Genomic DNA, 25,410 nt, shown 5'->3' with positions numbered 1-25,410 from the left:
TGAATGACATGATCATTTTTGTTAGTTTTAAAAGATAATTTTTGGCTATATTTTGGAGAACAGATTGAAATCAAATATGAACAAAGGCAGATACTCTAATTAGGAGACTGAGGATAGGAATCTAGGCAGGAGATATCGGTGGCTTAGAATTGGGGCTGTGCCAGTGGATCACTCAGTGGACAGATTAGGGATGACTTGTTATGTGTCTCTGGAGAGGACAGAATACAGAAATATATACAAATTTTAGGATTAGGCCATTTGAGTAAATGATGGTGTCATTTCGTGAGATAGGAAAACAAGGAGCACAAGTAGGTTTGCTTATTTTCATCGATCTTGGTTTTAGATGTGAACCTCTGGTGTTGGGGACTGCATGGCAAAGAGACCAACTGGATAAATACCAAGAGCTAGTCATGGAGGCTGTGGGAATGGGTGAAATTATTCAGAGAAAGTGTAAGAAAATAGAGCTGTAAAAGAATCATGAGTAAAATGGTGGCTTAAGAGAGAAAGAGTCACAGAGGAAAACAAGAAGGTGAGAAGAACATCTGGGGAGGTGGGAAGGAAAGCAGGAGATAGTGTCTTGGAAACCATCAGAAGGGTTTGTTCCAGGAGGGAAAAAGAGGCCATCAGAGTAAAATGCTGGCAGTAGGTCAAGGGAAGTGCTGGTGGTGTTTGGCAATGAGAGCGTATATGATTATTCCACTAATGCCAACGTTTAGCTGTTGAAGTTTCAATGAAGAGTGTCTAGTGAGAAAGGATAATCGTTATCTTTTTGTCACTAAAATATTTCTGTTTGGAGTTCCTAAAGCAATTTAGCTATACAAAAGATATACAGTCCTGTGTGTGTGTGCATGTGTGTGAGCATGCATGTGTGTATGCACACATGAGGGAGAGACAGAGATTGAGAGAGAGAAAGTGCAAGAGAGCATACAGGCAAGAATGAGAAAGAACAATTTATGGGAAAAGATCCTAGAAATCTTGCATTAGAAGTGCCACAAAAGTAATTTAACCTCATCTTGTACATTTTCTCAGATACGTTTTGTGTTTGCTCTGCACCATTGCACACTTTCTCGTATTGATCCAAAATTTTCGTTTGTTGAAGTCATCCATTAAGGCACTTTTCTATCCCTCCATTCGTCATGTATTGAGTCCACTCTGTGCTAAGTGAGAAGAAGGTGATACTGCAAAGGCTGGTTCCTGCCATCAAGACATGCATGGCCCAGGGGAGAGGACAGGCATGTGGTCAAGTGGATTCAATAAAGTACTGTTGGTGCTATGAGCGTGATAGTCAGTTCTTCCCAGGCGGAGAGAGTGAGGCAGAGGTCAGAAATGCACTCGTACAGAACTGATGGCAGTTAAATGAAGTGTGGTTGTGTTCCATCACTGTAAAATTGAAAGGCAAAGGCACTGCCCCTAGACTTGAGGGAAAGGGAGAAAGTGGGCAAGAGGAAATGGATACTTGAAACAATGAGTGCAGACTGAACATATGCAAAGCCCATCTGAGGGGATGCATGTCATCAGTTTGGGCTGAGCCTGGGGTTATGCTGCTTCCTCTTTCACCCTTTAAATATTGGAAGGCTACTTTCTCCACTAGGTATAAACATAGGCAAGAGTGTTGGAGCTGCCTCCTCACTATCTTCATTGTCCTTGTTGAGCATATCTGAGTTTGGCATTGCCCCTCTTAAAAGTTAAGGGCCATTATTAGAAGGAAATATTTCAGTTTTAGAGGGGACTTGAACAGTACAATACGTATCATTCTTTCTATGGCTGTAAATAATAATTCTAATATTTTATTTCCAGGCAGGTGGGAAAAACTGAAATAAAAGCAAGCATGCAATGATGAGCTAGAATCCTTCCTTATTAAAGAAATTTATTTTATTCATTTGGCTGTGTTGTTCCTGGTTCTATAGCCTCCGCTCAAGCAATGAAGATATTAATAAATAGTCCTGGAGTTTTTGAAGCAATGGAATTCTGCACACTTAGTTTGGGTTAGACTTCTAGTGCTAGTCCCAGCTAATCTTTAGAGAAGCTACTTAACATTTTTAAGTCTGAGACATTTTAGACAATCAAATGCCTACCTTACTGGGTCAGTGTGAGGAATTAATAAGTTAATGCATGTAAAGTACTTAGCAGAGCAGGGTACATGGTAAGTAAATATTTAAAATATTGATTGCCATTCTTATGTGATAGTGTCATAAGTGGAATAGTCATTTCCAAGCAGATATGGGCATTAAAAAAAAAAAAAAACTAGTAGAAAATTTTCAAAATGCACATACTGGAGTTCTATTAGCTATAAATTTTTATTCTGTAGTTCTGGGGAAGGTACCAGGCATTAAAGTATAGTTGTAGAGATTACTGTGAATAGTTAAGAGTCACCAATATAATAGTACTACTAAAGTTTTAATGAAATCTAATGGAATTTTATATCATGTGGAAATGCCGAAAAATGTGGTCTTCTTTATCCCTTGGAGTCCTATCATTTAGATGAATTAAATAACTGTGGTAAACATAGTTTATTTGGCTAACAAGGTATTTGGAAAGATAAAATGGCAGAGCAAAAGAAGAAGGCATCCCACGGAATGAAGGAATTGGTTAGAAAGAGGTGTTTTGTTACAATTTTATTGTATAGAAACTGTTCTGGAAAGGTGCCTATGATTCCACATCAGAGCGCTGATCCCTGTCATCTGCTGTCTTGCTAGGTAACCCAGGATGACATTGTCGTTGTTTAAAACATTAATCTGTCAGTTTTGTAAACTTTTGTGGACAGCTCTTTGCCATAGTTTTTGACTCACCCACGAGTTCTACACGGCTTTACAGTTGACATTGATTTGTTCCATTCTATCTTGACATCACGGCTTGTTCTTTCCAGATTTGTTGGACAGTTTGCTGTAGCCTTCCAATTATTACCCTGTCATTTCTGCCATTTTCCCTTCAGACTTGGCTTTGCAACATGTCTCTGTGGGAGGAAATTATCATCGCCAAGGGGTGTGGCCATGAAGTCAACTTATTCATGTGAAATGAGAATTAAAAGTGATGTGAGTAAAAAGATCACCCAGGATTACTTAATGGTATAAATTGTGCAGAGATGGGTGCAGAGGTGAAAGGCACCAGGGAGCAAGAGCCCACCTACACAGGGACAGAGAAACTACAATCCTGTACTCTGACCCTTTCCTAGGTAGAAGAATATCTGAGGAAAAAGTCTGGACAATCAAAATGACCATAATCTACTTTCTAATAAAATACTTCAGAATGCTCGAACAGTCATTTTGCTCCATTATTGCAAGCATCGTTACTGAGTCAGACTCCATTAAACCATTGAATCTTAGCTTCTGAAGAAAAAACAGCAATGATCTTTCATGCTCTTATTTTACATACAGCCAACTTGATTGTGTTAGCATTGGTGTTTCTGAGAAGCAGGTCTCATCTGCAGATGGGATGGGCAAGGCAAGGAGAGATTGAAAGAAATATTGGAGGTGGTGGTGAGTCTCTGGAGGAAACAGAAAATTTGCTAAGACTCTTGCAGGAGCCAGTGTGTATATTAGGCAATGGGCAGGCTTAAGCAGGGAAGAGAGAGAGGTCAAGGTGGGGCAGAGGGTGTAGATCAAGTGGATGGCTCATCAGACAGGCACAGCAGCCATCAAATGAAGCCAACAGCAGGCGCGGAAATGGTGTCAAGACATCAGTCCCCAAGAAGTTTTGAGTTGTTAACAGAATGCTCCCATAATGGCCTCAGGCCTAGAGAATGATTGCTATCTTTGTTACTGACCCAGGGATTCGCTCAAAATAGAGCCACGTATGAACCCAAATTCTGGAAATAGAGGTCTCAGAGGAAAGTTGACTGAAACTTGAAGTATTAGACATTCTTTAAATCTTTCTATCCAGGAACGTAACCAGCACCTTGGTGTGGGATATGGTTATGCTTGGAAGGAGAGCAGAGAGAGCAACTTATGCAAATTAGAATATTCTAGCTTAGGGAGTTCAGCAGATGGTACAAAGATGTGGGATGTTTTAGGTTCACCCTTTGCTCTGAGATTGCCAAGTTCTTTCACAAAATGATCTGACTTCCAAACAAAGATAGTTTGAACCCTGTATTAACCCCTGCCCCCTTGCCAAAATGGTAATGGGATTTCTTAAAAAGGATATAACCCCATAAACATAGAGAGTAGGTGAATAAAGAACCATACTTCTCCAAGTTTGAGGGACATCAATTGTTAGAATTACTTAAAGTAATATGAAGAAAGTGATATACTGCCAATAAACTATCACCCATTATTAAATGCATGCCATCCCAATCGAGAGCTAGTAAACCCAGAGATATTAAAGTATAAAAATGTGGGTCTCAGAACTGATAAAATATGACAGATGGACAAAGTGGGAAATGACTCATCACATCTTAAAGAATGGCATTCTAAGCAGTGGGGTAAATTAAAACATAGGCCAATTTATACAGAAAATCCTTTCAAAGGTGTTAGATGTTGGGAAATGGGGCATCAGTACAGCAACAAGCTGGAGATTGGCCGCAAACCTGTTTAGATACCAGTTGGACCCCAAATCCCCTACCCCAACATGGCGAAGACCAGAGGTTGATTCTTGGGAGAGGGTGAAGTAAAGATTCTTTTGATTGGGGGTCCTCAAGAATGAGTGTTTAAAGTGGAGCATTGAATAAATAAAATTTTACTTGCTAAATTTTGAGTCCCCCACTTCACCCTCACCTAGGTGTACCCCTGCACAGTTTGTGGAAGAAGGGCAGCCACAGGTTTACACTCAAAGCTGGAGCTTGGAGGAGTCTTTGCTGGGAGTTCTGCACGGTTCTTGCGTGAACACACCCAGCGCTTCTCCTGGAAGGGCACAGCCAACAATCCCCACTCGGACAAGGTCTGATCGGCTCTCTCACCCCCACACGCAGATAGGAGCAGACTGCTAGAGAACGTGAGATACTTTCAAAGAGCTATAACATGAAAGATGGATTCCAGAACAAACAGAAAATCACTGTAAAATAGGAACTATGCACAGAGAAGAAAACAAAGACAACAACAACATTAATATCATGGAGGAAGAAAAGAGATGATTCTACATCCATTAAATAAATACCAGATGCTGATTAAAGAGAATGCTCAGAGAATAAAAGCTAACTCTTAGAAATCAAAGCACAATAACAGCAATGATTCACTCATTACAGACTTATATGATTAAAGTGAGGAAACTTTCCAGAAGGTAAAAAGCGATGGAAAAGTACAAGAGAAGATTAAAAGAAGAAAGTTTGAGGACCCATGTAGATTTTAGCATCTGAATAATGAGAGTTAAAGAAGAAAACAACAGTAACAATAAAAATGTTTTAAAAAGGGGGAGAAAAGCATAAAAAAATTTCAATAGAATTTCCTAAAACTAAACAATGTATTTCTAGGTTGAAAGGTCCCACTAAGTGTCCAGCAAAATGTCTTAAAAATAGAGTTATATCAAGACATATCATCATAAAAGCTTAGAACACTAGGGACCCAGAGAGGATGAAACAAGTTTGGTGGAGAAAGTAAAAGCAGATTTCATTAAAAAAAAAAAAAAATCAAGCCTCTAAAAGTTTTCACACTTCTAAATAGCAACATTGGAGGTAGAAGATAATGAAACATTGTCTCAAAACTCTAAGGGGAAATGATTTCCAGCCTAGAATTCTCTATTTCTTTACCCCGCCCATTAACTAAGTGTGAGAGTAGAATAAAAACATGAGGTGTGCAACTCTCAAAAAAAAAAAAAAAAAAAAAAAAAAGCCTCCCATTCATTCTTTGTATCTGGAAAGACATTTTCCCCTAGGAAAGTAGACAACTGGTGGGGGAGACAGGAAAGCACGGACGAGAGAAACAAAGGAAATCCCACCATGGAGATGAACAGAGATCCCAGAAGACAGCTGTGCAAAGAAGGCAGCCAGGCCAGGTTGGGGCAGGTGAGAGGTGCAGAAGAGATTTCTCCAATAGCTGCTACTGACATATTATTTGGTGTGTTTGTGTTGAGAAAAGATTTATACAAATGGGGGGAGTTTGGGGTTCGATTAGCGTTAAGTATTATATATAGAAAACTAAGCAAAGAAACAAAAAGATCCAAGTTGTTAACTTAGGAAAAATAAAATGTCATGTATTAATGGAAATGAAAGCATGCAATAAATAGTGTGTGCATTTTGTCATAGTCTGTTCAGGCTGCTATAACAAAATTGCATTAACTGCATAGCTTATAAATAGAAATTTATTTCTTACAGTTCTGGAGCCTGAGAAGTCCAGGATCATGGTGCAGACAGGTTTGGTGTCTGCTGAGAACCCAACTAAGTGCTGTCTTGCTTCACAGACAGCTCTTTCTCTCTGTGTCCTCACATGGTAGAAGGGGACAATGAGCTCCCTAGTTCCTTTTTATAATATAATCATCATGTCACCCATAAGCCTCCATCTCCTAATACAATCATCTTGGGGGGTGAGATTTCAACACATGAATTTTGGTGGGGACACAAACATTCAGACCATAGCAGTGAAGAAAACTCACCATTGTTAAGATTTAACAATAATAAATGTTTACACTTCCTCAAATTTAGCTCATACCATTCTAATGCTACATCACAATGTTAAATAAAATATTTATTGAAGGAATTAATGAAACTATGAGTATGAGTTTTCTGATTTCAGTTTTCATACTGAGTTAGCTAAGCCCCCTCAAGAGACTTTACATGCTTTTATCCACTTAAAAACATATAGTAATAAACTATATTTAATTAAAGCAAATAAATCATTAATTTAGGCTCTTTAGGAAAAAGTTATAAAACTATATGATAATTTTTCTTATAATAATCCTAATGCATAATATGACTCAACAATATGCTATTCTGCGAGTGACACAGATTAAATCTGGCTCGTTGTAGATTTTAAGGAACTTTGGCATAATCGATCAGATAATTTTATGAATTTTTATGATCTCTAAAACAAAGTAATTTCCACACAGTAGGGAGATTTAGGCTCTCCAACACTACTCTGGTTTTTCTTAAAATTTCTTTTACCATAGGATGTGCTCTCTGAAACACCAGCTACTGTAAATTCCCATGAAGTCCTAATGTCTCTGGACAGTTCCTGTATTACACTTTTTATAGCCTGATTTACGTCACCCCTTTGCCATTGGAACTACCCAGGAAAAGGCCATACTAGTGTTCTTTTGCCCCAAGGCTATTCTTTTATTTATTTACCTGACTTCTATTGTTTCTTATACCCTCCAAATCTAGATAACCTTTAAAGATCTTTCTTCCCTCTTCTTTCTTTATAGTCTCACCTTCACTGAATTAATTTAATACCTCACCTTCACTTATAACCAGTATTACAAATGTCACTAAATACATCCCTATGCTTTTATTTTTCCAGTTAATTTCTTACATATTCACCTGGCATTGTTAGCAACATCCCTCTCTTGAATGCTGTTCCATCTCAAATTCTCTGAGAAACCCAGGGGCTTATTCAGTTCTGAGAGGTCTGTTCTCCCTCGAACACCAAACTGTGTTAGAACCACATGTGATCCCTTGGGTGCAAGAGAAACTCGTCCACTCTTGTGAAGATACTCTGGCTGCTCTAGGTGCCTTTAGGCCACAGGAATGGCCCACACCAAAGAGAAAAATCAGTCCTCAGTTGAAAAACCAGTCAGTTGTCCCAGATTTGAGAGCCTCAGTTCCAGCTCTTCTTGTTCCCTATCATAAGCATAGTTATCATTCCAGGGCAAGGGAGAGTCCTGAGAGTTCCTAGCTCCAATGGTGTGCGGAGGCCAAGACACCCTCCCTATAAGACTTATACCCTTGACTTGGGGTGAGGTAGGAAATTACTGCCTGAGAGAGTTTTCCCCTACAGTGCAGAAAGGGGAACACAAACAGAGCCTGAATAGGGGAGACAGCACTGGGAGTCCAGGGAGGTAAAGGCAGGTGGAGTTCACAAGTCCAGATACCAGAAGGGCAATCTGCAGAGGGCCCCCTTCTCATAGTCAGTAGAGAACTGAGCAGCCCCTCTTTGCAAGGAAGCTCCCAGAGGCCAGGGAAATATCCCTGGTACACAGGGCTGGGAATATCCAGCACCTGCCAGCCAAGCTGGGAGACCCCATAATCCATGGGGGATTGAGTTGGTCTCTCAGAAAGGTCTAACCTGGCTAGTGCAGGGTAAGTAGCCCTAGACTATGCACGGTTCTGTTCCTCCTAACAAATCTGGAAGGCAAGACTCAAAAGTATCAAATTGTTTCCAAATAACTTCTTGTGCCCCAGGACAGAGCTGAAGATATTTGTGGGAATACAAACATATCCAGAACCTACCAACAGGGTAAAATTCCAAATGTTCTGTTTAAAGATTACCGCTTGTCCAGAGTAGCAGAAAATATGATGCATAAACTGAGGAGAAAAATCAGCCAGCTGAAACTGGTACAGGTGTTAGAATTAACAAATAAGGATGCTCAAACAGTTCATATAAGCATATTCCACATATTCAAAAAGTGAAGTAAAGTCATGAAACACAAAAATCCCAAAATGAAACTTCTAGAGATGTTTGATCATCAATGTCTGAGATAAACGTACACTGAATGAAATTAATGGCAGATCGTACATTGTAGAAGAAAAGATTGGTTAATTTGAATACCCCTGTAGAAACTACTCAAAATGAAACGCAAAGAGAAAAAACAACTCAAATGAAAAGAGACCCCGTGAGCCTGGGACAGTTCCAAGTGGCCTAATTCACAATTGATGTAACTGAAGGACAGGAGGTAGTAGAGAAGAAAAAACATTTTTTGAAGAAACAATGGCTGAAAAAATTAATATTTGATGGAATCTATAAATTCAGAGATCCAGGAAGCCCAATGAACCCCAAACATAAGAAACATGAAGAAAACTATACCAGGAAACATCATCATCAAATTGCCCAGTGCCAGTGATAAAGAGAAAAATCTTTAAAAGCAGAGAAAATCCCACCATTTGTTTATACAGAGAAACAAAGTTAAGGATTTCATAGATTTTTTTTTTTTTGTCAGAATAAGGGCAAGTGAAACAACAATGGAGCAAAATTGTCTTTCACAAATGAGGACAAGATAAATCCCTTTTTAAGTTCTGTCAGGCTGGGAGACTTCTTCACCCAGAGAACCACAGTACAAGAACAACTAAGGTCCTCAGACAAGGGAATTGAAGCCAGGTGGAAATACGGATCTGCACAGAGGGTTGAAGAACACTGGAAATTCTGGTACTTGGGAAGGCGGCTTGCAAATGAAAAAGTCATCTCCTATCACCTCCTTCCAAGTAAGACTGACACGCGGAAAGCCACCAGGAGGTCACACCCTGTAGCAGGCACACCCTAGAGCAGCATCTGTCCTAGCAGAGACCTAAGGCTTATGAATTCTGAATCAGATCTCTGAACTGTCTCGCCATGTTGAACTGCTATAACGCAGGAAAACATGCCGCACACTAAAGCACTTTAGATAATCCAGATAATGAATTTCCATCTACTGGTGAGGAGTTCTGTATGGTCTTTAAGTGTTAAGATTATTTTTTTTTTGAAGTGTTATTAACTCAAAGGTCTGAGTTAGTTTCCTGTTACACAGACAGATTTAAGATACAACATGGTATAAAGCCTGGAAATGAAAAATCTTCTAGAACTTGGATATGTTTATGGAAATGAACTGCCAAAAAAAAAAAAAAAGCAGTAGAACTTTAAGAGAGAAGGGGGAGGTTATATGCATGCGATGCATTGGGCAGAGGTCTTGTTATTAATTTCTTACCAGTAATACTTGATGACCTTTAGAAGATTAAAAGTTTGAGCTTAAACAACAACATTCTTTCTCAGTTTTAACATCTTGAAGGGAAAGTGGAGCTCTCATTTATAAAGTGTCTTTTACTTAGAATCCCAAAATAATGTCAACATAAAAAAAAAATCTGCTGTTATGGAAAAGAGGAAGGATATTTTTAACATATGTAGAGGACACACCAGATCCTACTTTTCAGAGATCTCACCCGAGTGTCCCAGGGTAACAAGTAAATAAAATCTTTTCTAGAAAAATATATGCCTGCAACTTTGAGAGTTTTTGTTCTCTAAAACTGACCCCCACCCTATTCAATATGAGAAAGCATTCTTGTTTTTTCATCCCTAAAACATAACTGTGCGGATAACTTATTTTTTAAAAGAAGTTAAATATGACATTGTAAAATCTTTTCCTGAAATTTCCAGTTAGAATATGTGATTTGCTATAATTATGTTTATTTTAAAAATTAAGTTTATGGGAAAATAAACCATAAGGACTAAAATATGGTACAGAAGTCCTATAGTTGGAACAGCTGAGATCCTTGGAGTTCTGATTAAATAACTTTTCATTAAAGTTAATCCTTCAACAGTGGATTTAAGGCAGTTTTGTAGAAGCATGTTTCATTGGCTCAAATGGCTGTTTTGTAAGGTGATATGTCAAAAATCTCAAAGGTTATGCACTTGTAATTATGCTGTATAGAATTGTCATTGTCATTCTGCAGGAATTTAAGGCATGAAAAGTGTAGATTTTAAAGCATTATTTTTTGGATCTATAATATGTGAGTAATTTGAAGAGCAAATTAGTATACAGCAGAGAAGCAGCCGGAAGTCCAGGAGAGAGTAAACACACTATTAGCTCAGGTTAATTTTTCATGACGGTATCTCATTTAATCCTCATGTACATCTTATGAAAAAAGTAACTTAAACTCATTTTACAGATGATAAAACAGATACTTAGATTAAATAACTTGTTTAAGGTCCCACAGCCAGTGGGGTCACAAGTCTGTCTGAGCTTCAAATCTTTTTTTTTTTTTTTTTTAATTACGCATCTTCCATTTTTCAAATTTGGCACCTTGGAAAGTCATATTATTTTTTTCCCCTCTGCCATCCTGTCATTCTGGTCTGAATTCAACCTTCCTTGTAGATGATAGAATTTATCTTGTTGGTGGGTTTCTTTCAGGAATTACAGTTTGAAAGGCTGACCCGCGAGCTGGAGGCTGAGCGGCAGATCGTAGCCAGCCAGCTGGAGCGATGCAAGCTTGGATCCGAAACCGGCAGCATGGGCAGCATCAGGTACTGGCGCTGCTCTGTTCCCTGTCTGTGCTTTGCGTTGTAGCTGAGAGTAAATCGTGCTGTTTATCTTCTCCTTTCAAACCCGGCAGTGGAACTGGAACACTCAGTCAGATGTTGGAGAGAAATTGTAACTGACCTGATTTAAGATGTTCAAAAGGTGTCCAAAATGGCCCAATTGGTACTGGAAACTCTTTTAACAAAATTAATGCCTGCCCTGAATGCAAATTATGCATAATTTTACACAAAGGCAAGCTTTGCATTCAGTCAGCTTGCTGGAAATCAGGAGATGCCAAATCACAATCCCTCAGTTTAGTTCTTTCTTTTCTAAATGATCCAGAGTTACAGGTTCCTGAAATGAAAGAACATTTTGGCAGAACCTATCTTGTTTGCTAATATACGATGCTAAGATACCAAATTGCCCCATGAATATCAACCACACATGCAATTCCCCGTGTTCAAAACTATATACCCATCCAGAAATAGAAGTGATTATTCAATTAGTGGTTTGTTTGAGATTATGAAATATTAAAAAAAAAAAACTTTCAGTCACTTGACCACAAAATCAATTATCCTTCTTAGAACCAAACTTTCATATTTGAGAACATGAGGATGTGTGTATGTAGATGTGTGCATGAGAGACATAGTGAAGCTTTATAAGGCTTAACTTCCATTTCTCAAGAACCCATTGCGCTTCCCTACCATCTGGTTTGATGATGTGTTTTGGGCACTCTGCCTTTTCCCAGAGGAAACAATATCTACTGTGGCAACTAAACTACAACAGTCAAGTGACTTAACACAATAGCAGTTTGTTTCTCTCTTATGGAACAGGTTGAGACAGGGAGTGCCTTACAGGGTACTTCTTCCCTGCCATGCAGCGTCTAAGGACGCAGACTCCTTCTGTCTTGAGGGCCCTGCCATCCTCTATGGCCCCCTCCTCAATTGCATTGCTTTTTGGGTCACTGCACTCACAGTCCATTGCTGAGAACCAGTCACATGGCCTCTCATAGATGGAAGCGGGCAGGAATTCTTGGTCCTGGGTAGACAGCCACTCTGCAGATGCAATAGTGTGAGTTTGGTGGACTCTTAGCTGCCTGTTGCCAGGAAAGAATGAAAATATCTTTGTATCCATTGCTCTAAAATATTTTCTCATTGTAAGACTAAATTTGTAGTTGGAGTGTTTCCTATTGAATTCACATGCCATTAATCTTTTAATATTGTTCTTTTCTTTGTTGGCCAATGGTAATCATTTTTTCCTTTAAATGGAAATCACAGCACCCTGTGTTGTCATACTGGGTTGAAAACAAGGGTGGAATATCATTTTCCATTATAAAACCTTTTCTGGGATATGTGGAAGCATCTCCTTCTGCATCAAACTGCCTGGGGTATATGTTGCTGCAAATGTATCATGATGTCTTAAACTCATTACAGACTTGTCTAAACATCCAGATTAAAGCAGGACAGATACAGAAAAGCAAAAGTGAATTGTGTTCACTTGAAATTGCTTTCATAAGGTTGACTGGTTGTAAGGTGGTGAGACTAAGGGAGGGAGAAGATAGTATTTGTAAGTGTGTGTTTGATTTACTACATGTGGTTGTGTGTCTGAAGAGCTTTCTGTTAAAGCTGAACACCTGAGGAGAAGCTAAGTCCTTCACACTCTACAGGTTCATATGTACATACCACTGATTGACATCTGGTTTGCTTTGAAGCCTGTTGTTTCACTATTGATCTGTTTACCTTTTCAATCCATATTCCTAATCTTTCTATGTGACATTTTTGCATATCGTCCACCTTTAACATTTTCCCCCACCCCAGCCCCTGGTAGAAGTAGGTCTGGGGAACCATGTTGTAGCCTGTGCCTCGATTTCCAGTTTCTGACTGGACCACAAATGGATCTGCCTGGCTTGTGAGAAATTAGGCTTTTACTCTTGAGAAGTGAAATCAATGACCCCAAATCTGTGCCACCGATGGTGGTTGCTAGGTGATGGTGGCCTTAATGGCCGTATGCTAGCGGAAGACTCTGTGGGGACAGAGAGCAGCCCAACAGAGAGACCACATGGTCCCTGAAAGTCAATGAGACTAGTTCAGTTGTCATTAGGACTGGCTGCATTTCATCCGTTGCGTCTATGAGATTACCCATTAACTCCTTAAAATCTGTCCTCTTCTCTAATTTGATTTGATTTATCTTGAATTGATTTCTTTTCTTAGGCCCAAAGTGTTCAGAATAAGATACTTCAGTGAACAACCAAAGTAGACAGAAAAATGATCCCATGACAACTTTTGGTCCTTTAATGCTGTGTCTCGTATCTCTAGCTCACAGCTCATAATATATAATCAATAAATCAGTGTCAAATAACAGTGTTGAATGAAGATGGCACCGCCTAATTATTTGTCCTTGCCATACATAATATCAAGCTTAATTATTTTGTATTTTGGAAATCTCTAATGTATGGCTCTGCATTAGTATAATGCAAGCAATTTACTAATATTTCACCAGAGAACAACCAATGCATATCTTTCATGGTTCTTTTTTGTCATAACCTACTTGTTTGCTCAGCTTCAGAAATGCATTTTTGGAAATTCAAATCTTCATTAAAGGTAATAGACTAACCTAGTTAGCATATCAAAAGAAATATTTAAACAAAAATAGAATATCAAGTTTTTTAAAAAAGAGGACAGTTTAAAAAGTCAGAATCATTTAGATTCTGATTCATACTCTTAATAATACTGGGACGTAGGTGGAAGAGTTTCTTAGAGGAAACAAAACAAAATCAAGTAATGTTTTCAGACATATTTGTATATATTAATAACAGGTATAAATGGCTCATAAATGTAATTTGGTTTCACCTCTGCCTTTATTGATGGTAGGAAGTTGCCTCATCTGATTCCTAAGATCTCTTTCCTGGTAGTCACATCAACATTTTAACTCACTGAAAAAAAAAGTTATTAGTATGCATTTATAACAATCAGCTTTACAGCAGTCCATGGGCTACTACACGAGAACACTGAGATGGGGGGCAGGGAATCTGGAGACACTTATTTTTGTAGCAGATCGGCTCCTGCATCCAACTGTCTAGGTTATAAGTCGCTGCAGTTAGAAACATTGTGATGTCTTAAACTCATCATAGGATTTTGTAAATATCCAAATGCCTATCATAGTTTCCAGAATTCAGACCAATTAATCATCATCTAGTATTCTCAATCACCTGGAAAGGAATTGTACCTTTTCTCCTTCCTGTCTTGGCTTTCCCAGAACCTGTTGTCAGACCAAACCCTTCTAACTGGTTGAATCCTTCTTTCTCCTACAAATAGAGATTTCAGTCCCATACCTCCTCCATGATTTCCAAGAACCACCCAAGACTGGAGGCAGGAACATCAGTATTTGTGGTGCTCTGACATGTGAATCCTCTGGGTAAGACCAGAGTTATAAAAGAGAGAAGAACAACAGTTTTACTGCCAGGGGAATCACAGTTCAAGGCACTGTGCTAAATGCATTGCATGTTGCATGAGTAGAGAAGCAGGCTACTAGGATATTGGACTAAAATGACTTGAACACTGGAGGCAGTTATGATCTCAGTGAACATGAAGTCTGAGGGCACACAGGGGCTTTGGCTGTCTCAATGGCACCATGACCCTAGGTCAACCTCTCTGTGAGTCCCCTGGCATTCTCCTGATGGTCGTAAGATTGTGGCCTCATCTCTAGGCACCACAGACTCAACCATGAGCATGCAGAGCTGGAAGGGAGGGAAAGGATTTACATCCTATCTCTCTCTCTCTCCTCTCTCCATAAATATACACACATATGTATATATAGCTATATAGTATATTAATTATATTATGAATTACTAATAATGTACAATGTATATGAAAAATATTTCCCAGAGGTCTCCACATGGCCAGCCAGGGTCTTGGGGGAATCTCGCAAATTGCAGACTCCTCCTCAGTGATTGCACACATTGATGCCAAAACCAAATTACGCATTTAGTAGCCAGAAAGGGGCATGGGGGAGCATGGATTGGGATCACGCTAGGTTAAGCCCCGGCAGCTCCCAATTACATGTTACCCATGTAGTCCTCCCAACTGCCTGCAAGGTAAGTATTATTTTTCACATATGCGGATGAGGAAACAAGCTTGAAATATTAATTAACTTGACCAAAGGATGCTTGAGGTAGGCGGAATTCTAAGATGCTCTCCATGGTTCCCATTATCATTGGTGTCTCACAGTCTATAATGCGGGGGATTTGAATGGGAGTGGGTCTCCCTCCTGTAACTCGGTCATGTTATATGGCCCCGTTGTCTTTAAGAAAGAGAGATTACCTGGGTGGGCCTGAACTAAATCACACAAGCCCTGTAAATCTAGGTTTAGAGATCAGAGACAAAGAAAGTCAGAAATTCAACTTTAAGCTAGAGAGATTTGACACAAGATAAAATGTCTATTACTGGCTTTGAAGGTGGAAGGACTGTGTGGCTAGCAATGAAGATGGCACCTTCCAGCTGAGAAGGATCCGGCACCCACAGCCAGTACCTCAGTCCTGTAGCCCAAAGGAACTGAATTCAGCCAACAATCTGAATGAACTTGGGAAGGAATTATTCCCCAGAAGCTGCAGAAAGGAAAGTAGCCCTGCAGAAATTTTGGTGATAGCCTTGTAAAATCCTCAACAGAGAACCCAGTCACTCTTGAAATTTACAAAACTTATAAAACCATTAGCCAAAACAATGGGTATTGTTTGTGGTAATTGGTTATGCAGTAATAAAGAACTAATACAATGCTTTTTAATTGGTTATATTACATATATACGATAAGCTGAATTCTGAAAGTGTTTGAGAGAAAAATTTTATTGTGTGGCAATATGTATTCTATTCAAAAGTTTAATATGTATAGCCTGTTTTATTTTTCATGCATATATGCATGCATTTGGACTGAAATGAGTTTGTAGCTTTGATTCTGAGGAGTGAAAGTATTTGAATGTGCAGTGGAGTGATGGTTTACTGTAGAATAATGACAACCAATAAAGCAATCATCTTTAGCCTCATCATTTTTATAGTATAGACCCCAAGACTCTGACTGGAGTCACTGATATCTAAAAGGACAAAATGTAAAAATATAAAAACTTGCTTGTTTCACACAAGGAGGAGTTCTTTCTTTCCCACATATGAACTAGTGAATTCTTTGCAAGCCTAAGTTTCCGCCAAAGTCTGCCATATTTTGGAGAGGGGGCTACAAAAGGAATAAATGTTTTAAATGTTATCAAAGGTCATTCTCCCTATTAACTAACTTTTGTGAGCCCAAATGCCAACAATTCTATAAATAGACTCTAAAAATCTTTTCCACATCTACAAAAAAATCAAGCTCATTTTAGAGAAAATGCTGATTTCTGGTTAAGGTAGTTACTAGTATTTAGTGAACAAATATAAGTCAAGTAGTCACATACTTTTTGTGAGAATGAAATTTATTTAAAAGCATGATCAGTGAATTTTCTTAAGGAAATAGATCATACATGAATATAATTGTTTCCAAAAATAAGACATTTTGTACATTTTACCCTGCAGGATATGATATTTAAACAAATTGATGAGTTACATTTATTTTTTTAAATAAAGAAGTAATAAATTTTCAAACATATTAACTTTTGAAAACCAGATATCTTAAATATTAAAGCGACTGCTTTTTAATTTTTTTCAAATAAAGTTTTTTATGTACATATTTCTATACATACATACATTGCCAAACGGTTATTTAGTTAAAAGTACAAATCACCCATAACCATAGGATTTTAGATCCTTACCACAGTAAATACATGCTTGCCAGCTAGAAAAAAAGTTCGATACCTTTTAATCATTTTTATTGTTTTTTTATAATTTTATTTTTTATTAAATATAATTTTTATTTTAACGTTAGAGAGTAGCTGTTAGTTTCCATGCTGGGAAATAATCATTTCTCATGAGGCTAAATTATTACTCCTCCAACAAATTTGTACTGATTTATTTAAACAAGACAATTAGATATTGAGTTGTTATTTGGAATTAACATGCAGTCATCATTTCATCATTTCATCATTTCCAAAGTCTCAGACTGTCTCCTTCACTATAAAAACAGAAACAAAAAATTACAGGAACCTTAGACATATTTTGGAGATTTCTTTTTTCTACGTTGCCAATTTTGTTTTTTAAAAGAAGTTTTTCTGTCTTGATTTCCTTTCGGTCTAAATTCCAGAGCAGAAACTTCCCTCATGAATATTCCTAATTTGCTTAAGTCCCTTTAGGGACCATTGTTGCTCTTGTCTTAACCCCTCTACAGTCTTCTTTCACATCTCTCTGTTTAAAAAATTTCCTAGCCTACGGTCGTTTGCCTTTCCATGCTGGGATTATTCCTGTAGGACTTCCTATTATAGTTTCTCCTTTTTCCTACATAAATTAGGAGAAATATTCTGGACTACTTTCCGGAACCTCAAGATTTACCTCCAGGCTGGCCAAGCATCATCAGATTTCTGCTCAGGTTTCCACTCTCTTTCTCCTCCGGAAATAGCAGGAGCATTCACGGCTATTGCTCCTTTAACAGGGAAGCACTTATTCCTCTAATCCTCTCTTTTCTTCTGGTCATCAGCCCTCTGAGCCTTTTTCATCTAGCCTGGAGTCCAAGGTCACTACATTGAGCCAGCTCTATGTAGTATCCCAGATTCCTTTGATCTCCTTATTCTGAAGGGAAATTTACAGCCTGGATTAAAACTGCTGCCTCCTCCTACCTACATTAAAGCTGTGCTGAGCCTTCAAAACCACCAGAAGCAAGTGTTTGTCCCTCCTCTGTTTCCTGCACTAGTCTGTAAGAAGTTTCTCCAGGGTAGGGACTAATATATGCCAAACCAGTGGCAGCACACAGTAACTGTTCGATCAATGCTGAATCAGTGAATGAATGAATATATAGCACTTTTATTACTCTTCTTATCTCTTTGGGATTATGTTGACAAAATCACCAGTCATATTAATCTATAAATATTTCCATCTTTATAACTTCCAGAATACATGTTATACATCTGATTTATGTATTATCTATTATATATATTTATATATATTATATATTTATGTATATTTATTATACATAATTAATATATTGTTTGATACCTAATACATGAAATATTATATATTATTCTGACCTTGTCAGATCAGAATATTCATTCCAATTGGCTTTCATGAAAATGTCTACTTGGTTAAATGCTACCCTGGATTCCAGGCTGGTTGGCTTGATGTTTCTATATGAGGAACTATGGTTGACTTGGTCTCATACTTTCACTCTGATCTTAAGAAGATAATGATAATAGTGATAGTAATGATAATTATAGTAATAATTTAAACAATAATAATGACAGTATTTATTGAGCAATTTCCATAGGCCAGGCACAATATTAAATGATGTAGATAGATAGATTATGCCCTGGCCTCCTATTTAAGTTTTAATTTTTTCCACTTTGTAGATGAGAACATTGAGATATAGAGAAAAAATTTACTTTCCCTAAATTCATAGTGTTGGGACATTGAGTTTTGAACCCAGGCATCTGTAGTCCCCAGTCACATGCATTAAATGTCACACCACAAGGCTGTCATTCAGTCCTGCACAGTGTCTTGGGTCATGTTGTAAACAACCCTCTCAATGTCTCCAGTCCGTTTTCACCTTAGGGATGCAAACATTTTTATAGTGATTTGCTGTTTCTTTCCCTCTCATCTACCACAGTGATTACAGTTATTTTGAGATTCTTCGTCTGAATATATGTCTGAGATTCATATTTATACAAATGAAGTAAAGAGGTTAACAGTATATGTTATCATTATTATTAAATACATCCATAGTAATTATTCAGAGTTCTCTTGCAAATTGCTGATGGACAAAGTATACTAATATTTATGTCTATAAATACCAGTCATCATATTAGGTAGAATGTTCTAAATTTATTTGGAAATAACAAATAGCCAGCTGACCTAAGGATTCAAGGTAGGGCCTTAAAAAGGTTGAATACTTATTGGTTATAAGCATTTGCTTACTGTTTGACATATTTCTTACATCAGTGACTATATATTAATATTAACAGTTTTCTATCAATTTTGAAGCCTGGCTTCTTCCAAACTGTCATCTGATTTCAAAAATACTAATATTATTTTTATATCAAAAAGTAATCAATATACCATATTTTATTTAGCAGTATCACATTATAAAACAGATCATTTAAGAAAACTAACAGTGATGAATTTTCAAATTTAATATTCTGATTGGTAGAGAACTGAATACCTTCATAAGTTTAATGTCTAGAAGATTTTCTATATGTTCTCCTGTCCATACAGCATGTTTTTTACTCAGATCTGAAAGATGGAGTTAGTAGTTCCACAAATTATAGCTAAATCTCATCATTGTGTTTTTATGGTATTGCCTAGTTTTGCCTTGGAAAATATTTTTAATTTCTCTGATATTCATTTTTTCATCTATAAAACTTGGGATAATACTCTTCTGTAATTTTGCAATGATTAAATGAGAAATATAAGTAAAGCATCCCACACACCAACTATTACTAGTGAATCATATATATTTTTTCTTCTTGATGAATATAGAAAGAATCTTTTCATTGAAGTCTCTGTCCTTATTTTTCTACAAAAGATTTTAAAATGGTTCCTCTCATTGTGGGCTAAAAAGATGTGTCAGAAGCAGTACATTTGTCGCCTTAATAACATAGACTAGACGCCTATACAGAAATTGACACGATAAAATGAAAGAAAGCTTGAATCGACTTCCCTTTCACATGGGGGCAACTTAATAGGGCTCTGGACTCACTGCTGCAACTGAAGGTGGGACTTTTGATATTGTTTGATCATAAAAAGAAAAGTGGTAGAGCAATGATACCATATGTGTGAGAAGAAATGCACGATAAATTAAGATATAGAAGCTGGTGACTCTTTGAATAGGTATTATTCAAACAGGGAGCAAAAGATGACTATATTGGCCAAAGTATGCATGCTCCATTCTTCTCCTTGGTATGTATTAATATAAACATATAAATATGATGAGAAGTGGAAGGGTCTGTTGATGAAGGCATCTGTGTGTCCCTCACGTCCACCCTGCCTTCCTTCAGATGCTGAGGGTCCAAAGGCTTTTAGCAAGTTACGTATTTATATTTGTTCCTTTATAATCATTATAGAGGATTGGAAACCACTGATATTTTTCAACTGACAAAATAATAATGAGCATTTGGTGCACTTAAGAGGAAAGAACTTTAGTCAGTAAACACTGAGATGACTACAGCTTGGTAGACACCATGAACTATTATCCCGAGTGTTCACATTATTAGGATAGAAAAAGAAACAGGGGGTATAGAAAAAAAATTAAGTGTGGGAAGCTCGTGGTCTTGGCAGCAGCACATTTAAAGTGATTTGGGGTAAGTCATTTGGGTTTCTGGGACTCAGTTTCCTCACCTATAAAATAGGAAACACATGCCTCAGTTTGTTCCATGCTCTTCCTCTGCATATTTTAATAAGGAGGTATTACTAGAACTTGAGTAATAAAGTAATGAAGTGCTGAGGAGATTTGGTGCTTCAAAGGAAAGCACATTAGATGTGTATATATTTATTTAAATATTTTTTTCAATATAAGAATTTCCTGTTTGGTCAAAGCATGGAATTTAATCTCCTCTTATGTCAAAGTATGGTCTTTATTTTAAGGAAAACACAGTTTAAAAGAAGTTTATAAACTGTCTCAGATGGTCTAGATATTTTCTGGTTTGGCTAAAAATTAAGATAATGACAGGGAACTGGAAAAGAGTGGTTCGCACTGAGGGATCACTTGGCGTGGGCCTTTTAAGAATAATGGTTTCACTAAAGAGAATATGCTTATGAAGTAGTGCGAAGGGCGCACCATGTTAGTGAGCACTGCTCGTGCCTCAAAGATGACTGTTTCGTGGCGCTCTTACCATCAAATACAGAGAGAGGACTAGAAACAGGTAAAACATGATGAAATATGTCGGTGCTGTGAAGAAAACAAGATGTGATGCCATGGATCGTTTTGCAGAGGGATATGTCTGTGTCAAGGGTGTGAAACATTGGAAAGGACAGAAATGTGGCAAAGGCGTTGCTCAGAGGGTAAGTACAAGGTCAAAGAGACAAGCCTCAATTTGAGATCAGTGTGGTTAGAACACGGAGTCCACTGGGTAGACAGGTGTTGGGGAAGGATAGAGACTGTGAGTGGCCATATACTGTGTGTCTAGCTCGAGACTGCATTTTGGTGAGTAGGCAATAGAACATCGAAGGGAATCCACAGAAGCTGGTGAACAGAGCAAGTTAGAGATGGTCGCCTCTACCTAGGAGATTGGTCATACCCGCTTAAGCCAAGGTGGTGAGTGTTTCCAGAGGCTTTAGAGTTAGAATTGAAAGGTAGCAAGTTGGGATTGGGAAGCTATCATTTACTTAAAAAAAAAAAAAAAATTAACATTTGGTAGGCTCATCCAATACTGTGAGCTTAACTTTTACCACAAACATTACCCATCTTCAACAAAAACCCTTTACTTTTTTAAAAATTTCATCGTATGTGAATGTATTTTAATTCCCTTTTATCCAGGAGAAACTACCATAGAATTTTAAATTTAAGAGATTGCTGCGTTAGCAGCAGGCAGCAAAGATGTCGCCTAATTAGTTGACAGTAAAGCCATATTCATAAGCCCCAGTCTTCTCAAACATCTGTTTGTTTAGTACCTCAAGAGCTGAGGAAGTTTAAAAATTGTCACACATTGTTTTTTAGTCTTATGCGCTTGTTTGAGAATGTAACTCTCAGCAAGATTTTATTGAAAAGATCTGTCCAAGGAATTGATTGCCAACTTTACTCAAAATTTAGCAATTAACCTTCTCTCCCTAGTGTGTGAATGATGGTAACCACCTGTTGAGAACTGGTCATTTTGACATACCTCACTTAGGGTAATTCTTTTAAGACTCACACACATTGCTTGTCATATCATAAATGCCCAACAAATACCAAAGCTCTAATTTAAGGAGGTGATGTAGGGTGGTGGTTAAGACAATGGATTTTGAAACCAGTGAGTTGGGAATTTGAATCTCAGCTCTGCATATTCTTACTGTTTGCAACTGGGAAACGTATCGGTCTTCTAGAAGCCCCATTTACCTATACATAAGTTAGGGAGAATCACACTTACCTTAGAAGTTTGTTTTAAGGATTAATGCAGAAGTGTTTTTAAACAATTAGCATAGTGTTCATCACTGAGAAAGTATTCAATACATATGGGCTGATCCTCTTCTTAGTTAATTTCTATAAGTATTACAATTGCGACTCTCTTGTCATATATACAAGTAGATAGGAAATGCCGTGATTTACACAGAGAAATATTATTTATTTATGTTTTCACTTCTGTTTCTTTTATTTAATGGGTGATTATGATGCTATAAAATTAACTTCAGATAGAGCATTGTAGCCATTGCCATTTTCTGCCAGAGAATACCACAGTAAAGCAATGTTCTTTAACTAATGTGTGAGTAATATGTGTATGATAACATAGCCATGATGCATGAAAATATCACACTGTTTGGGACACAGTCTCATTACTATGAAAATTGTATTTGCCCTCAGGTGGATAGTTGCTCAAGGTCACTGCAATTTTGAGGTCTATGTTCTACTACTAATAATCTTCACTTAATTCCCTTGTAACCTGATGCTAGAAAAGAATTTTACCATAGAGGTTAATGTGGGAATGGGGAAAATCCTCAATGTTACCTAAACACTGGAATTGTTAGTATTTTTTAAAGCCTCGGGAGTGTTTGTGGAGGAACTGTGGAAATTTATGGCATCCTTTGGGACTTGCATCTAAAAGCTGGAGTCTGCCTGTGTCCGGGTGGCTGGGTGCTGGGGTCAACCAATCAAAGACAAATGTAGGGGAGCATGAGTTTGGGACACCCTCCACTCTGACAGGAACAGAAAAAGATCTTACTCATCCATTCATTCATTTGTTCATCCAACACATGTAAATCATGGACATACTATGTATCACACAATGTTACAGACATTGGGAATATAGACATGGATAGGAAAAACAAATTTCCTGCCCTCAAGCAACCCACAGACTTAAGGATGTTACATTTCTTAGCAGGGAAGATAACAAGATCTTGCCCTGGTTAAGACTACTCTCCTAAGTATCTATAACAAAATGTATATCAAGCTAACCTTTATGTACATTATAGAGCACTTAATACTAGGATAAAACAGCAAGTGCATCATCAAAATTCAAGAAAGGGAATTAAATTAGCTCTGTTCTATTTAAACTACCCTTTAGGGTAGGGATAGAGAGATATATTTTAAGCTTAAACCTGGTCATTTCAAGCAGTTATTATGTTTGGTTAATGAACTAGCATTCCAGAGAGAAAAAAAATTAATCAGGAACTTACTTTGTGTGTAACTCTTGGAGTCAGAACAAAGGAATAATAAACTAATGAAGAAATAATGCTCCATAGAATATTTGAGAGGCTTTAAATAAATATTGTAAACTTCAGAATAAATGAATTTTAAGAAATAAAATATAAAAGAACAAGTGGTGGTACTGTCAGAGGTTTGGATTTGCCATTTTTTCACAGATACAGCTTGCCTCATTATTCCTGGGGGAATTGTTTCATTTAAGTCAGAAAAGTACAAAACCAAATAAATCTCTGAGATGCTAATGAGATATAATGAGAAGATATAATACTTCCAACTAAGAGTGTTCTATTATAGTGGACGAAATGATAGACCATTTAAAAATGTTACCATTTATTAATAGGGCTTTAGTTATAGGGCAAAGAGAATTTGTTTGAGATTGTGCTATACAAATATATTTTTCAGAAACTATTCTTATATTTTAAGATAGTAGCGTACATCCTATGATGAAGTCTATGATATATACAATTGCAAGTATGCGGTATTTGTATATTAATGATTTTAAAAAATGCTGCAACTCTGCTGAAGAAATAGAATTTGACCAATAATTGCTGGAGATTCCTCTCTGCCTTTTCTTCATTGTCTCTCTCACAATATGAGAGATAAAAACTTTTCTGAATTTTGTGTTTATTCGTTACCTTGAATTTTTTATAGTTTCCCACATGTAGGCATCCTAATAAGTGAAGTATTATTTGGTTTACCTGTTTTTGAATTTTACAAAAATATGTTATATATTCTTTGCAACTTGCTTTTTTCCCTGAACTCTACCCAGAGTTACCCATGTTGACGTAGGTGCTGGTAGTTCATGCATTTTTTTTTTTTTTTTGCACTTACGCCTCCTATTCCATCATGTGAATATGCCACAGGACATTTAAACTTTCTCCTGAGAACATTCGCAGAGTTTGCAGGTTTTGCTTCTGTAAACATATGGCTAGAAACATTGTCATGAGTCTTCTCATGTGGGTGTGCAAGTGGTTCCCCTGGCATGCACAAAAGAGAAATGATGGAGTTGTAGGATTGGAACATCTTCAGCTTCTCTCCATGTGCTAAAGAATTTTCAAAAGTAGTTGTATAAATTTACATTCCAACCAGCAATATGCAATCCATTGCACCATGTACTCAGCAAAACTTAATATTTTCCAAATTTTTGTTGCTGTTGTTGCAAATCTGGTGGGTTTGAAGTTTGCATTTCCCTGATTTCTGCACTAATAGAACATTTTATACATTTTTTAGTTAATTCATGTTTATTCTTCTGTTAAATATCTATTCATGTCTGTTGCACATTTTTCTATATGTGGTTTGCCTTTTTCTTGATTTAATTCTCCATATATTTGAATTGTAACCCTCTGTTAGTTGTATTTGTTACAACTATGTTTTCCCAGTTTGTGGCTTGTATTTTCACTGTCTGTGGTGTCCTCTGATGAACAGAAGTGCTTAATTTTGATGTTGGTAGGTTGACAAATCCTTTTTCTTTATGATTCATGCTTTTTGGAATCTTGTTTAAGAAATTTTTAAACAATTTTAAGAATTCAAACAACATTAAAACAATTTCCTATGATTTCTTCTATTAATTGTAAAATCTTACCTTTTTACATTGGGGCCTTTAATCTGTTTGTAATTGATTTTTTTCTTTTGACATATTAGGATGTACAGATTTAATTTTCTTTTATTTCATGTAAATGACTTATTGTTTCAATACCTGCTTTTGAGTAGACTGTCATTTGTCTCATAAGCTACAGTGCCATCTCTATCTTCTGTCAATTTTTCACAAGCCTGTCGTCTACTTCTGGGAAATTGGGGGAGAATTACAGATTTATGATTTTGAGTCTTCTGATTCATAAGTTGATATCCATTTATTTAGTTCTTTTTTAATGCCTTTCAATGAATCTAGAC

At 37.2% G+C, this 25,410-nt stretch overlaps 1 protein-coding gene across 3 annotated transcripts in view; it reads left to right on the top strand.

The window, feature by feature from the left end:
* Window positions 1-25,410, top strand: part of CTNND2 (catenin delta 2) — an 818,722-nt gene that overhangs the window by 296,229 nt on the left and 497,083 nt on the right. For 2 of the 3 annotated variants that reach the window (XM_045566311.1, XM_045566312.1), the window contains one exon: window positions 10,960-11,072. In XM_045566311.1, coding sequence (XP_045422267.1) covers window positions 10,960-11,072 — 113 coding nt within the window. Of the gene's footprint in view, window positions 1-10,959; window positions 11,073-25,410 lie in introns of those variants that run through there. The other variant, XM_045566310.1, reaches the window with a different exon arrangement.

This window comes from Lemur catta, chromosome 12, assembly GCF_020740605.2.
Source record: "Lemur catta isolate mLemCat1 chromosome 12, mLemCat1.pri, whole genome shotgun sequence".
In the NCBI taxonomy this organism is placed as follows: domain Eukaryota; kingdom Metazoa; phylum Chordata; class Mammalia; order Primates; family Lemuridae; genus Lemur; species Lemur catta.
The sequence above is the reverse complement of the archived record's forward strand: the minus strand, read 5'-3'. Positions and strand labels throughout refer to the sequence as shown.